Raw genomic sequence first — 17,042 nt, 5'->3', positions numbered from 1 at the left:
TACCACATAGGTGGATCAGGTTCCTCAGCAGGGCCACGCTGGAGAGACACAGAGGAGAGACACACCACATAAAATCAAATGTTATTTGTCACATGTGCCGAATACAACAAGTGTAGACCTTACAGTGAGATGCTGACTTACAAGCCCTTAACCAACAATGCAGTTTTTAGGAAGTAAAAAAGAAAAAGAAAAGAAAAATAACCAATAATTAAAGAGTGTTAAGTTGCGTCAATTCAAATCTGGTATTAGGAACAAAAGAGGTCAATACACGTCTTCTAAAATAGACTAGTATTTTAATTAATGCAAACCACTTCAATGGTAAATATGATGTTCGTATATACGGGTCCACTGAAATACCACGCAGGGCACTCAGAGAACTAAGCCATTGTTCTAAGTTCTTCTTCAATACTCTGACAGAGATAGTTCCCGCTCCCTGTTGGCCAATCAGAGTAGAGACTGAGCGTGGTTTAGACTTACTCAGCCTATCCGTTGGCGCACAGGCTGGTCCCAGTCCCTTGGCGCTCCACTGTTGCACACTGTTGCCAGGCATAAGTTGTTATCATCACAACCTGTAGAGTCAGCACCTTTTTGCAGTACACATGTCCTTGAGCACGGTATAACAAAGAGGCAGTGTGTATGTGTCTGTGAGAAATACAAGTCTTGAAGCTCTCAACCTGCTCCACTACAGCCCCATCGATGAGAATGGGGGCATGCTCGGTCCTCCTTTTCCTGTAGTCCACAATCATCTCCTTTGTCTTGATCACGTTGAGGGAGATGTTCTTATCCTGGCACCACACGGCCAGGTCTCTGACCTCCTCCCTATAGGCTGTCTCATCGTTGTCGGTGATCAGGCCTACCACTGTTGTGTCGTCGGCAAACTTAATGATGGTGTTGGAGTCGTGCTTGGCCATGCAGTCATGGGGGACCAGGGAGTACAGGAGGAGACTGAGCACACACCCCTGAGGGGCCCCCGTGTTGAGGATCAGCGTGGCAGATGTGTTGTTACCTACCATTACTGCCTGGGCACAGAGACAGTGGAGTTAAAGTTCAGAGACTCAAGCTGACGCAGCCATGTATTTTGTGCTTTTGATGTGAATGAAACCCTGTGACACCAGACAATTATGGGTCATGGACTAGTCCGTTTTCATTCGTCTGTAGACTGTATGGTTTGTGAGTAGTGGTCGACTAGACGCACCAGAACTTTTCTCTGGAAGGTCATTCCTCTATTGGTGTCCCAGAAGTGAGCATTCCTGATGGCATTTTCAACCCTCTCATCTTGGTCATGACAGTAATAATTCTCAACAGCATATTTTCATTACATGTAGGGTGCCTCCATATTTCCCCTGTTTTGTTCTTAAGAGGTTCAAAGCTGTTAGTAAACAACCAGTATGGTACACCACCACCATAAGTGAACAAATAACACAACAATTACATATTTATTTCATTTATTTCATAAACAAAGTTATACAAAACCCAATTCCCCTGTGTGAAAAAGTAATTGCCCCCTTACACTCAATAACTGGTTGTGCCACCTTTAGCTGCAATGACTCCAACCAAATGCTTCCTGTAGTTGTTGATCAGTCCCTCACGTCGCTGTGGAGGAATTTTGGCCCACTCTTCCATGCAGAACTGCTTTAACTCAGTGACGTGTGGGTTTTCAAGCATGAACGGGGACAAATACTTTTTCATAGCACTGAAAATTCAAAATGTAAAAGTCTTGCCACAACATCTCAATTGGGATTAGGTCTGGACTTTGTCTAGGCCATTCCAAAACTTCCAATTTGTTGCTTTTTAGCAATTTTCATGTAGACTTGATTGTGTGTTTTGGATCATTGTCATGCTGCATGACCCAGCTGCGCTTCAGCTCACAGAAGGATGGTCTGACATTCTCCTGTAGAATTCTCTGATACAGAGCAGAATTCATGGTTCCTTCTATTAAGGCAAGTCATAATAATAATAATAATATAATATTTAGCAGACGCTTTTATCCAAAGCGACTTACAGTCATACATTATTATTTTTTGTGTATGGGTGGTCCCAGGGATCAAACCCACTACCTTGGCGTTACAAGCGCCGTGCTCTACCAGCTGAGCTACAGAGGACCACGTCCAGGCCCTGAGGCAGCAAAGCATCCCCAAACCATTACATTTACAGTCATTTAGCAGACGCTCTTATCCAGAGCGACTTACAGTTAGTGAGTGCATACATTATTATATTTTTTCATACTGGACCTCTGTGGGAATCGAACCCACAACCCTGGCGTTGCAAACGCAATGCTCAACTAACTGAGCTACATCCCTGCCGGCCATTCCCTCCCCTACCCTGGACCAATTGTGCGCCGCCCCATGGGTCTCCCGGTCGCAGCCGGCTACGACAGAGCCTGGAATCGAACCAGAATCTCTAGTGGCACAGTTAGCACTGCGATGCAGTGCCTTAGACCACTGCGCCACTCGGGAGTGAACCATCACAAAAAGTTATACTTTTTTATCATATGTCCATAGAAAGTTCTTCCAAGAGTCTTGATGATCATCCAGGTGCTTTTTGGCAAACTTGAGTCAACTTTTTGGACGACATGGTTCCAGTAATGCCTGCCGAAAACCAAACACTGCATTCCACAGTAAGAACATCATACCAAAGGTCAAGCATGGTGATGGTGGTGTGATGGTTTGGGGATGATTTGATGCCTCAGGACCTGGACGACTTGCCTTAATAGAAGGAACCATGAATTCTGCTCTGTATCAGAGAATTCTACAGGAGAATGTCAGACCATCCGTCTGTGAGCTGAAGCTGAAGCGCAGTTGGGTCATGCAGCAAGACAATGATCCAAAACACACGATCAAGTCTACATGAAAATTGCTAAAAAGCAACAAATTGGAAGTTTTGGAATGGCAAGCAATGCTTGAAAACCCACACATCACTGAGTTAAAGAAGTTCTGAAAGGAAAGTGGGCCAAAATTTCTCCACAGGAACGTGAGAGACTGATCAACAACTACAGGAAGCATTTGGTTGGAGTCAATGCAGCTAAAGGTGGCACAACCAGTTATTGAGTGTAAGGGGGCAATTACTTTTTCACACAGGGGAATTGGGTGTTGCATAACTTTGTTTATGAAATAAATATGTAATTGTTGTGTTATTTGTTCACTTATGTTCCTTTTATCTAATATTAGGTTTTGGTTGAAGATCTGATAGCATTCAGTATCACAAATATGCAAAAGTAGAGAAAATTAGAAAGGGGGCAAATACTTTTTCATAGCACTGTATTTCAAAAACTAAAAGCATTGTTTTTGGGACAAATCATTCACTAAACCTCAACAAAATATTGCAATGAATAATGTGGAAATTTACCAAGTTGAGGAAACTAAACTGCTTGGAGTAACCCTGGATTGCAAACTGTTATGGTCAAAATATATTAATGCAACAGTAGCCAAGATGGGGAGAGGTCTGTCCATAATAAAGTGCAGCTCTGCCTTCTTAACAGCAATATCAACAAGGCAGGTCCTACAGGCCCTAGTTTTGTCGCACCTGGACTACTGCCCAGTCGTGTGGTCAGGTGCCACAAAGAGGAACTTGGGAAAATTACAACTAACCCAGAACAGGGCAGCACGGCTGGCCCTTAAATGTACACGTAGAGCTAACATTAATAATATGCATGTCAATCTCTCATGGCTCAAAGTAGAGGAGAGATTGACTTCATCACTACTTGTTTTTGTAAGAAGTATTGACATGTTGAATGCACCGAGCTGTCTTTTTAAACTACTAGCACACATCTCAGACACCCATGCATACCCCACAAGACATGCCACCAGAGGTCTCTTCACACAGTCCCCAAGTTTAGAACAGACTATGTGAGGTGCACAGTACTACATAGAGCCATGGCTACATGGAACTCTATCGGTTGTAAAATTTATTTTAAATGTTTAACAATTGTATTATAATGCATATTACTGCCTTAACTTTTGCTGGACCCAAGGAATACATTTTACAACAGATTTCACAATACATTAAGTGTGTGCCCTCCGCGCACTACTCTACTACAACACACAACCCAGGTGTACGTGTGTGTATAGTGTGTATGTTATGTGTGTTTGTATGCGTTTGTTTGACTCTTCACAATCCTCGCTGTTCCATAAGGTGTATTGTTATCTGTTTTTTAAATCTGATTTTACTGCTTGTGTGAGTTACTTTATGTGGAATAGAGTTACATGTAGCCATGGCTCTATGTAGTACTGTTCGCCTCCCATAGTCTGTTCTGAACTTGGGGACTGTGAAGAGACTTCTGGTGGCATGTCTTGTTGGGTACGCATGGGTCTCTGAGCTGTGTGCTAGTAGTTTAAACAGAGAGCTCGGTGCATTCAATATGTCAGGAACTAATGGAGATCCATAACAAAATACAAATACTGTCAGCATTTTCAGATTTGAGAAATGCAATTCAAGACAGTCATGACAGAATCAGAGTAATGTATGTTCATGTTATTTGTGGGAGGAGAGTAGCTCGGTTGAGATACTCTCTCATTTATTTTTACTGTCACGACTTCCGCCGAGGCTGCCTCCCCTCCTTGTTCGGGCAGGTTTTGGCGTTCGTCGTCACCGGCTTTATAGCTACACACTGCTGCAACATGACCATAAACGTTGCAGCTGAAACAGCGCAGTGGATTCAGCACAAAAGCTCTAACAGGATAACTGATATATCCTAACATGATTTTATCGGGTAAAACTCAACTCAATTAGTAAATGAGTAATTATTGTTAGTAACAATTATGATGATTGTTGATTGTAATTAAGGTTAGCTACAGTGCATTTGAAAAGTATTCAGACCCCTTGACTTTTTCCACATTTTGTTACGTTACAGCCTTATTCTAAAATGGATTAAATAGTTTTTTCCCCTCATCGATCTACACACAATACCCCATAACGACAAAGCAAAAACAGGTTTCTATAAATATTAGCAAATTAATTAAAAATAAAAAACTGAAATATCACATTTACATAAGTATTCAGACCCTTTACTCAGTACTTTGTTGAAGCACCTTTGGCATTGATTACAGCCTTGAGTATTCTTGGGTATGATGCTACAAACTTGGCACACCTGTGTTTGGGGAGTTTTTCCCATTCTTCTCTGCAGAACCTCTCCAGCTCTGTCAGGTTGGATGGGGAGTGTTGCTGCACATCTATTTTCAGGTCTCTCCAAAAGATGTTAGATCGGATTCAAGTCCTGGATCTGGCTGGGCCACACAAGGACATTCAGAGAATTGTCCCGAAGCCACTCCTGCGTTGTCTTGGCTGTGTGTTTAGTGTCGTTGTCCTGTTGGAAGGTGAACCTTCGCCCCAGTCTGAGGTCCTGAGCGCTCTGGAGCAGGTTTTCATCAAGGATCTCTCTGTCCTTTGCTCCTTTCATCTTTCCCTCAATCCTGACTAGTCTCACAGTCCCTGCCGCTGAAAAACACCCCCACAGCATGATGCTGCCACCACCATGCTTCACCGTAGAGATGGTGCCAGCTTTCCTCCAGACATGACGCTTGGCATTCAGTCCAAAGAGTTCAATCTTGGTTTCATCAGACAGGTGTGCCATACTTGTAGCGTCATACCCAAGAAGACTTGAGGCTGTAATCACTGCTAAAAGTACTGAGTAAAGGGTCTGAATACTTATGTAAATGTAATATTTATTTTTATTTTTATTACAATTTCTAAAAACCAGTTTTTGCTTTGTCATGATGGGGTAATGTGTGTAGATTGATGAAGGAAAAAAACGATTTAATCAATTTTAGGATAAGGCTGTAACGTAACAAAATTTGGAAAAAGTCAAGCGGTCTGAATACTTTCCAGATGCACTGTACATAGAATATGTCATGAGACAAGAACATAAATGTATGAAATATGAATTGTTTAACTTAAAAAAAAAAACATTGACATTGAAGTAAAAAAGAAGCCACTGTATCTAGCATGGAATATGAACATGGAATAATATTATGTCTTGTGAAGGAACAAGTGTAAGTACATGTGAGATTGTCAAGTGATACTCGACAAAAAAGTAGGCTAGCTACCATGGAATAAGTACATGGAATATGTCATGAGACGAGAACATGAATGTATAGAATATGGAATTTTTATGAACTTTAATAAAACATTTAAAACATCACACATTTCATTGATGTGTGAAATTAAATACTTATTAAATGTGAACCTTGTCAAATAAATTGTTTGAAATTTGAAATGGATTCTTGTTTTTCCTTTGTGTGTAATTACATTGTTGTGTTATAATATTAACCACCTGGCCACCTTGTAGACGATATGTCATAGCCATGTACTTACATGCATTTCTGGAATACATCGTCAGGCATATGCAATTGAGCATAGATGCACATGTATTTACATGCATCCCTGGAATATATTTCAAGGCATTACATGCATTTGAGCAAAGACGCAAATGTACAGTATCTACATGTATTTTAAATACATTTGAAATACATTTTAAGTTAAATATATTTAAATGTATTTTTTTTTCCATATGGGAAAACTCAAAAGGACTGACAGTAAGTCCTGTTTCACCACGCTCACCAACGAGTCTGCGTCGCACCAAACGGCAGGCATCACAAACACCAGGAATCTTCAACTTCAATTGCTCCACCTCCCAGAAATCACTCCTTTCAATGGTGCCCTATTCCGAAGCGCGAAGCAAGAAACAAGTTGCATGACACAGCTCCCTCTGGCAGAAGAAACACAAAGGACTACAACAGCGTACCACCCTGCATCCCACTGCTGGATTGCATCTGAAGCTAAGCAGGGTTGGTCCTGGTCAGTCCCTGGATGGGAGACAAGATGCTGCTGGAAGTGGTGTTGGATGGCCAGTAGGAGGCACTCTTTCCTCTGGTCTAAAAAAATAAATATCCCAGGGCAGTGATTGGGGACATTGCCCTGTGTCGGGTGCAGTCCTTTGGCTGGAGCGTTAAAAGGGGTGTCCAGACTTTCTATGGTGACTAAAGATCACATGGCACTTATTGTAGGGGTGTTAACCCTGGTGTCCTGGCTAAATTCCCAATCTGGCAATCATACTATCATGGACACATAATCTCCCCAGCTTCCAATTGGCTCATTCATCCCTCCTCCTCTCCCATGTACAGTGGGGATAAAAAGTATTTAGTCAGCCACCAATTGTGCAAGTTCTCCCACTTAAAAAGATGAGAGAGGCCTGTATTTTTCATCATAGGTACACGTCAACTATGACAGACAAATTGAGAAAAGAAAATCCAGAAAATCACATTGTAGGATTTTTTATGAATTTATTTGCAAATTATGGTGGAAAATAAGTATTTGGTCACCTACAAACAAGCAAGATTTCTGGCTCTCACAGACCTGTAACTTCTTCTTTAAGAGGCTCCTCTGTCCTCCACTCGTTACCTGTATTAATGGCACCTGTTTGAACTTGTTATCAGTATAAAAGACACCTGTCCACAACCTCAAACAGTCACACTCCAAACTCCACTATGGCCAAGACCAAAGAGCTGTCAAAGGACACCAGAAACAAAATTGTAGACCTGCACCAGGCTGGGAAGACTGAATCTGCAATAGTTGAAGAAATCAACTGTGGGAGCAATTATTAGGAAATGGAAGACATACAAGACCACTGATAATCTCCCTCGATCTGGGGCTCCACGCAAGATCTCACCACACAAAATGATCACAAGAACGGTGAGCAAAAATCCCAGAACCACACGGGGGAACCTAGTGAATGACCTGCAGAGAGCTTGGACCAAAGTAACAAAGCCTACCATCAGTAACACACTACGCCGCCAGGGACTCAAATCCTGCAGTGCTAGACGTGTCCCCCTGCTTAAGCCAGTACATGTCCAGGCCCGTCTGAAGTTTGCTAGAGTGCATCCAGAAGAGGATTGGGAGAATGTCATATGGTCAGATGAAACCAAAATAGAACTTTTTGGTAAAAACTCAACTCGTCGTGTTTGGAGGACAAAGAATGCTGAGTTGCATCCAAAGAATACCATACCTACTGTGAAGCATGGGAGGGAAAACATCATACTTTGGGGCTGTTTTTCTGCAAAGGGACCAGGACGACTGATCCGTGTAAAGGAAAGAATGAATGGGGCCATGTATCGTGAGATTTTGAGTGAAAACCCCCTTGCATCAGCAAGGGCATTGAAGATGAAACGTGGCTGGGTCTTTCAGCATGACAATGATCCCAAACACACCGCCCGGGCAACGAAGGAGTGGCTTCAGTACGGAAGCATTTCAAGGTCCTGGAGTCTCCAGATCTCAACCCCATAGAAAATCTTTGGAGGGAGTTGAAAGTCCGTGTTGCCCAGCGACAGCCCCAAAACATCACTGCTCTAGAGGAGATCTGCATGGAGGAATGGGCCAAAATACCAGCAACAGTGTGTGAAAACCTTGTGAAGACTTACAGAAAACGTTTGACCTGTGTCATTGCCAACAAAGGGTATATAACAAAGTATTGAGAAACTTTTGTTATTGACCAAATACTTATTTTCCACCATAATTTGCAAATAAATTCATTAAAAATCCTACAATGTGATTTTCTGGATTTTTTTCTTCTCAATTTGTCTGTCATAGTTGACGTGTACCTATGATGAAAATTACAGGCCTCTCTCATCTTTGTAAGTGGGAGAACATGCACAATTGGTGGCTGACTAAATACTTTTTTTCCCCACTGTAACTATTCCCCAGGTTGTTATTCAACTGCACCCAACTCCTTTCCCACCCACACTGAAACTAAAAATGGATCTGCCAAAAGGCAAGGATCCACTTTCTCCAAAAATGTCACTCCTACTGGAGCAGATTCTTCTTTATCGATGCCAGGCTCAAACGCCAAACTCTTCAGCACACCTTCCACCTCACTTAACTCGCATTCATTCACTTCCATTTCACCTCCAGAACCAAGTCTGGTGCACGGCTCGCTCTGTTTGCAATTGACACCAATCTTCTTCGACAACCCATCTCCATTTTTAATCGCCATCTTCCTCAAATTCAACTCCAACCTCTGCTTTCCTCATTCTCTTCAACCTCTTCTTCCTCTTTTTCTCCCTCCATAGAAATTCACCTTTCTGTGTCCCTGTCCCAATATTCCTCTTCTTCCGATATTGCTTGCATAGCATTCCGCAGTTTCAACAGCAGTAGTTCCTGGTTTGGGGTTTTCTTAATTGTTTATTTGGATGAATCAGGATTAGGTGAAGGTGGTGCTTAATTTGGGGTGGTGATTTCAAGCCCTGTGTGCAGTAGTTACTGTACTACCTGGGAAACACTAAAGACGGACTGTTCGCTCAACATTTATATTTTCATTAATGCCATATTTTACATTAACACCCCCAAACAATAATGTGTAGTGCATATATGTATAAATATGTCATTGTTTTTTTATTCAAAATTGGACATTTGAGATAAAATCGATGCTGCTGTGCCAGTGAACAGCTTTGGAACACTGAGCAATGGCTGCACCAGGTGGCTGTATAACAAGTGGGTTGCTTTATGACAATAAGGCACCGGACTGTCTACAGCAGGGGTCTCCAACAGGTCGATCGCAAGCTACCAGTAACTCGCAGCCCATCAATGAGTAGCTCGCCAAATAATTCTGAAAGTAAATGCAATTTTCACGTGTTCCACCCCAAACTGTCATAAACAAATCTCACAAGTATCAGAAACTGCAAGCTCCCAGCTACTATCTAATCAACATAACATTGACATTATCCCACACCTGGTTAGCAACTAAAAAAGCCAACCTAACACAATGGGCCGGTTTCCCAGATAGATTAAGCCTAATCCTAGCCTAAAAAATATTTTCCATTGACAGCACGTTTAAATCCAGGACTTGGCTTAATCTGTATCCAGGAAACCGTCCCTCCATCTGCCAATTAATTTCCAGCACTATTGCCGATCTGTCTGTGTGGTGCGAACATTTGTCTATCACTCTGTGTGTAGCCAGTTGACGTGATAACCGTCTTGTGGGTTGACAGAAATACTTTCCCCAAAACTTTCACAATGAAATGTTAACTGAAAAGTACAGGAACATGTAGCACTCTGTATCAGTAAGTCATGATCTTATTGTTTTCCTTTACATTGCATGATACTATTTCAACAATATCAAGAGTACTAATACTCCACTCATATGAGCCTAGGTAGTCTCATCACACAGTCGGCCAATCAGATTGGTCAGTCAATTACAGTCAAGCTGTGTGACATGGGTAAACGTGTTGGGGACAGTGATACAGCAGAGAGTGTGTCAACAGAGAGCAGAGCAGAGCAGGGACCTACAGAGTTAAATCTCACAGGGGTCAAGCTAGTGTTGCAGTCTGACGTCAAAGAGCCTCCATGCTTTAGGGGAGATGGTTCAGACAGATGTTCAGTACGTGCGTGGGAGGAAATGGAGCTATAGCTGCTGAAGAGAGACGTTTCCATCTTAACGAGGGGAGGCACAGCAAATATATAGCCTGCACGACATCCAGCCCTGATGTCCCCTTTCCTTTTGCCCTGTGATCCAAAGCTTTCAATAAAGCCAATCCTCAGACCCTCAGCACGACTCCTCTTTTAAGGCGCCAGAACACAACGCAACACACCACCTGACATAGGCTTTTGTAAAAACGAACACGTGTCCATCAGTGGAGGCTGCTGAGGGGAAAATGGCTCCTAATAATGGCCAGAACAGAGCAAATGGAATGGCATCAAACACCTGGAAACCATGTGTTTGATGTATTTGATACCATTCCACTGATTCCGCTCGCCATTACCATGAGCCCGTCCTCCCCAATTAAGGTGCCACCAACCTCCTGTGGTGTCCATCCCCCTATCCCCAGGTGAGTCTTCTGGGCTATGGAACTCTATAGCAGCACATCAAAAAACCTGACACCCTGTTGTCAGCTATCCGCAGAGTATCCTGAGGAAGGATGCAACTAACTAACCCTTTTAATGGTTACATTTTGGGGATGACCAAATGCAATAAGGTTTTGTATAAAAAAACTCATTTACATTTTTCAAATTGTTAGATTACGAACAATAACTTTGACATAGCATGTTTGGCATGTTGGACTTTAGTTTTTATGTTTTACTTCTGTGGTAACTTCAACATCAAGACAGCACTTATGATTCAAAAGGTCTAAAATCAGTGTCTCATGTCCAGGGTGACTACCTTTTTATTCATTAGATGGGCGTGTCACCTAAAATGTACTGTATATCCCAGTCAAGATTGAAGAATGGGTCAAATGGACAAAGTTAATATAAGTCACTGCTTCTGCCCGTAGTACTTCGTATGAATCTGAGTGGTTACATACAATACATGTTGACAGAATGGCTGTGAGAGAGATTGTTGCTGTGCTCCCAGGTAAGGCCCTTGCTTCCAGTAGCCCTGAAGGCCCCAGTCTTCAGTCAGTATGCTTGAAGATATGTCACCATTCAGGCTCATGTCACGGCAGATGACAATAAATGCATTGTGTACCTCTAAGGTCCCGTGGTGAAACGAATACTGCTACTCAGATGCTTTGTGAATACGGGCCCTGGTCTGTCTGCAGCAAGCTGCTTTCTGTGATCCAACTCCCTCTCCACCTGAAATGCAACATGAATAAGAATTAGCCTAGTCAGTCAGTAACTAAGCTAACTAATGAAATCAGCTAAATAATATCAAAACAGCACAGCCTACTTGCAGTAAAATAGGGAGGGGCATTTACAACTCTGTTCCCAGGGCCTGTTTCTGCACATCTGCTGATTGACACAAAAGGAGCTCTGTTCATTAAGCTTTTCAATTCTGAACTATTTAGTGATGATGATTGCTTCATTTTTGCAAATCTTATAATAAAGTTGTTTTGAAGAATACAGTCTCTCTCCCTTTGGTTAGAATTACCACCACAATTGGCGATGAGGAGACCGAGGTTAACTGCGCGCAGGAGCTGCGTTAGACGTGGCTCAGGGAGCCCCACACTCGGAGCAGAAAGGGACCCGCCTCGGACTGCAGGGAGCGTCAGTGAACGCCATTCCGAACATACAGAGTTAAGGGTGAGACTGATTTTCTTAAAACACAACCTCCAAATTGGGGAATGTTCTGGGAACTTTAAAAATCCTGTTCTAAGTAATTGTAGAAAATCCCGTTCTAGGAATAGGTCACGTGTTGGAGATACCAGGACAGAGTCCTGAAGAAAGCGAATCCAGAATAAGATCCTGAGGTACTATAGAGATACCAGGACAAAGTCCTGAAGAAATATGCCATGGGTTATGATCATAAGATGTAAATGCATGAGCTACAGTGGGGAGAACAAGTATTTGATACACTGCCGATTTTGCAGGTTTTCCTACTTACAAAGCATGTAGAGGTCTGTAATTTTTATCATAGGTACACTTCAACTGTGAGAGACGGAATCTAAAACAAAAATCCCTGCTGACAAATACTTATGTCATGCAATAAAATGCAAATTAATTACTTAAAAATCATACAATGTGATTTTCTGGATGTTTGTTTTAGATTCCGTCTCTCACAGTTGAAGTGTACCTATGATAAAAATTACAGACCGCTACATGCTTTGTAAGTAGGAAAACCTGCAAAATCGTCAGTGTATCAAATACTTGTTCTCCCCACTGTACGTGATTTCAGGACAGGGTCTTGAAATATAAGTCAAGAATATTCCTGCAGGTTATAAAAACATTAAAATTAATAACTACCATGTGGGTATAACATTTAAAATTACATAGAATAATTAAAAATATATATATACAAAATAAATATATAAAAAATTTATCCCCAGCACCATGGGCACCCCTACAATGAACACATACCACTACTTTCCCCAATGCTACACATTCCTTTTCTCATGCCCTTCTGCACACTTCTCACACCTAGGAACCTCCTTCCTACACACTGCTGCCACATGCCCATAAGCTTGACACCTGTAACAACGTAAGGTATTCGGCACAAAAGCTCGTACAGGATAACTTAGATATCCTAACATCACTTTGTCGGGAAGAGATTCAAGATCAAAACTCAACAGAACAGACAATGACTCTTCTGTTTCACCACTCACGCCACCCTGTCTGCGTCGCACCAAACGACGAGCATCATAAACACCTGGAATCTTCCCCTTCAGTTGTTTTTTTTACTGCTACCCCAGTAATCACTCCTTTCAATGGCACCCTTTTCTTGAGAGCAACACAATTCACATCTCCTGTCCCCATTCATTTAACGCGGAGCGTCTGCTCCCTCTGACCAGCAGAAACTCAAACAATTATCACCAGACCACTTCTGGTTACCTTCACTGATTCCACAGCACCCAACTCTGTTTTCACCCACCCTGAAACCACAAACGGATCATCCAAAAGGCAAGTGTCCACTTTAAAAAGAAAGAATCACTCCTATCGTCACAGACGTATCTTTATCCTGACCCTTGGTGCAAGCTTCGGGCTCCGAGAACTTCACCACACCTACCGCCTCCAATACTTCGCCCTCACTCACTTCCATTTCTCTTGTCTTCAATCTGACGTACAGCTCACTCTGCTTACACTTTCTACCAATCTTCTTTAATAAACCATCTCCCTTTTTCCCGACCTTTTTTACCGATTCAAGCTCACCCTCTTCCTCCCTCTCTCTCTCTTCGACCTCCTCTGCGTCCCTTTTCCCCTCCATTCCTCCTCTGTATTCCAAGTATACGTCTCCTTATGATAATACTGCACTTCTCCTGACATACATCTTGTTCTTGCCCTCTCAAGGGACGCCATTTTCCTTATCTCCAGTGCGTCCAGTCCAGACACAACAACGAGTCCCTCTGCACAATGAATGGACCAAAATTAAATAATTTGTTTCGCACTTCAGCAGCAGCAGGCGTCAGTAAACCACTAATAATAACACTATTTCAAAACCATATTTGCTAGTAATCTAGAGAGGCCAGTTTCTGGAAGTCTATGGGCTTCACGTGCGGAAATTCTCACTTCCTTTACACAACGGAAATGACAATTTCACAACACATTCCCCCCAGAAGTTAAACAGGAAGTGACAACTTTGCGAGAATTTGAATTCTGGGTAACCAAGATTAGTAGTAGGCTATTTCATATTGATGAGCCTAGTTGTATACCCTTTACAAAGACACAATATCAGTTAATCAGGAAAATAATTGCTGCTTCAGAATCATCTGTACCTTTTGAGACAAATGATTTAACACTGACATCACAAAAAAGGTTTGGATTATGACAATGGTATGAATGATAGAATGGAATGGAATGACATCATAAATAAGGAGTACCCAAGAAGAGACACAGCTGTGTTTAGTCTTCTTCAGATTTATCACCTCCATACATCCCTGTTTTGTGCCAACAAGACAGGTAGGAGGCAGAGATGGACAGGAGGCAACAGGAGAAGGGAACAAAGGAGAGACTGAAAGAGATAGAGAATTTCAGGGTACAAGAGGATAAGACAAAGGCAGAAAAATATGAAAGAAAAATAGGACAGAAGACAAGGGAGAACACAGATATGGAGAGTGTGCAACAGGACAAAGGGAGGATCCCGAGAAAGTGTGAGCCTGCTGTCCCTGTGCTAAATGTCAGGGTCATCGAGTGCAAGCCCAGGCCAAAACCAGACCTGACACCTGAATATGGACTCGAGCCCAATGCTGATCCAGCACCGAGGCCCAGGGCTGACAAGACAAACATGGAGCTGCCGGACATTGAGGATGAGGAGTGTGAGGATGAAGAGTTGACTCTCATGGGCAACAATAACATTATGCGTTCCTCAGATCTGGAGGAAGCCCAGCATAAGCTTCAAAAGGAGGCTGAGGAGGCCAGGCGTAGAGGCCAGGCCGAGGCCATCGAGAAATGTTACAGACACAATGATGAGGAAATCTTATCAGGCTCTAGTAATATTAGTAAAGAGGACAGCGCACCACCTATGAATGTTGCCAATGGTACGACTAATGGGGATATGGAGGGAGGAACCTGTTCCTCAAACAGTAACGAGTCAGATGAGAGAACTACCAAAGTGGACAGCGTGACAGGGAAAGTGATTGGCTGGGTGAACAAAAAAGTCAAAGAGAGAAATGAGAGAAAGATTGCAAGAACATACTGGAGGGAGGAGACTCAAAGTGATCAGTTGTACATAAACGGTGTAGTGATTTGCAGCCGTGCCCAGCGAGAGAGAGAAAAGAGGTCAAAACTCCTCAAGGGTGAGCAAACCAGACGGAGGCTGGAAAGACGCTGGCAAGAGTGGGAGGAGAAGAGAGACAGAAAAAAGAACACGCTGAAGAGGGTACAGAGAAATGGGCTCTGGTACAAGGAGTTGGAGAACAAGTACAACAGCCAGGGTAGACATGAGGACAACTCACTGCCTGATGAAGCAGCTGAGGCTGATGGTGATGAAGAGGTGGAATACCTTTTAACGTACGGGCCCTGCGACTGCGAACTCTGCAGGGACGGATACAAATGTCTCTGGTACAATTATGACAAGGAGGAGACAGACCCCAACGAGGCGAGGAGCAAGAGGAGGATAATCAATTGGATCAATACAAGAGTCAAAGAAGATTATCGCAAGAGAATCAACACAACCTTTAACATCCAGAGTTTAGTATGTGATGATTATGCAATTTACGGAAACGCCATCCTTCGCCAATGGGACCTACAGAAGATCATAAGGCGGGAACTCGTAAAAAAGGAGGAGAGAAGACAGAGGCTGGAGAAGCGCTGGAAGGAGTGGGAGAAGGCGAGGGCCGAGAAGATAAATACAATTCTTCAGAAGAAGGAACAGGCCAGGCTCAATAGACTGATAGACCTGAATCTAGAGGCAGACCAGAAGATCAAGGAGTTCATTGCTGCCAATCCAGGAATCCAGTCCCAGTACCCTGGAAGCCATACCAGGGTGGAGATGATGGGACGTTGGGACATGGGCTACCAGAGGGAGGAGACTCAGGGCCAGGAGGGCAGAGTAGGGCCTGCTACTGTACAGAAGTCCACTGTACCTCTGCGGACCAAGAAAATAACCAAATGGCAGAAGTTGCAAAAATGGTAAAGAATAGAGCTAGAGGGGAGCTGAATATGAGCTGAACTACTGGTGACAACAGTCATTTATGTGAATTTCCCAAAAGCAAAAATGTAATGGTGCCATAATGTTCACATTACCAATATGCTAATTTATCTCATCATTTTTGCAGGTTATACATGATCCAACTGTGAAAGGTCCAGCCCCAGAATGCTCATATGAAAGTTATTTCCTAATAAATCTTTTGGAAGTAAAATCATAATTTGCCTGAAAATCCAAACAGAATCAATTATATACTGTTCCTATCAGATACTATTCCCTCATAATATGGTACATTATTGGAGACAAAAGATAATCCATTTCAAAACAAGACACTTAAAAAAGAGACAGTTAAATTTGTTGCATACATTTCAAAGTGTAATTTAATGAAACAATGAAATAAAATGAAAATAATGTTATAGATTTTTTTGTGAATTAACCCTGGTAACCAAAGCAGGCAAACTGAGATGTGTCCAAAATGGCAATCCCAAGGCATAGTGATGAACAACAATATTTTCAGAATTATGAGAAAAAAGTTCCAAAATGCTAAATAAAAAGTTGGTAATTTTCAAAACAGCAAAATGATTCCGTCAAGGGCAATAGAGTATTCATCCTAACAAAAATGTCTACATATATTTCAGGATGTTGTGTATCCCTGGAAATAATCTGAATTCATGTAAACATTACAGTTTTGAAAACATAGCTTCTTTCTCCAAAAAAAGTGGTCTCTTGGCACAACTTACCATGGATATTTCTGATTTGAATGAAATATTACCACTACCTTTTTAAAACCACGTCTATCTTTATTTCCCAAACACAATTCAACAATCACAATCGCTTTTTGTCTTTTAATAATTTTAAGCATATTTTAAACATAGGCTTAGTACAAACACTTAAAACACTATTAACATAGGCTAGGCCCTGTTGTTACCTCATATCCCAGCGATAATGCCTTGCATCACTACGCCTGGGAAGAAAACACTTACCGTACATTTGCTCAACTTGCCATTGGCTCAATTTACCCCAAGGCAAACATTTTGAC

At 42.2% G+C, this 17,042-nt stretch overlaps 1 protein-coding gene across 1 annotated transcript; it reads left to right on the top strand.

Annotated features, from left to right (window-relative positions):
• Positions 1 to 14,206: 14,206 nt before the first annotated feature.
• LOC121534599 lies at positions 14,207 to 16,186 on the top strand. Its single transcript, XM_041841178.2, has 2 exons — positions 14,207 to 15,987; positions 16,134 to 16,186. Exons 1-2 carry the CDS (start codon positions 14,330 to 14,332, stop codon positions 16,153 to 16,155), a joined length of 1,680 nt encoding a protein of 559 aa, XP_041697112.1. The 5' UTR covers positions 14,207 to 14,329; the 3' UTR covers positions 16,156 to 16,186.
• Positions 16,187 to 17,042: the final 856 nt, after the last annotated feature.

This window comes from Coregonus clupeaformis, chromosome 21 (assembly GCF_020615455.1).
Source record: "Coregonus clupeaformis isolate EN_2021a chromosome 21, ASM2061545v1, whole genome shotgun sequence".
Classification (NCBI taxonomy): domain Eukaryota; kingdom Metazoa; phylum Chordata; class Actinopteri; order Salmoniformes; family Salmonidae; genus Coregonus; species Coregonus clupeaformis.
This window is presented reverse-complemented; position numbering and strand designations above follow the sequence as displayed.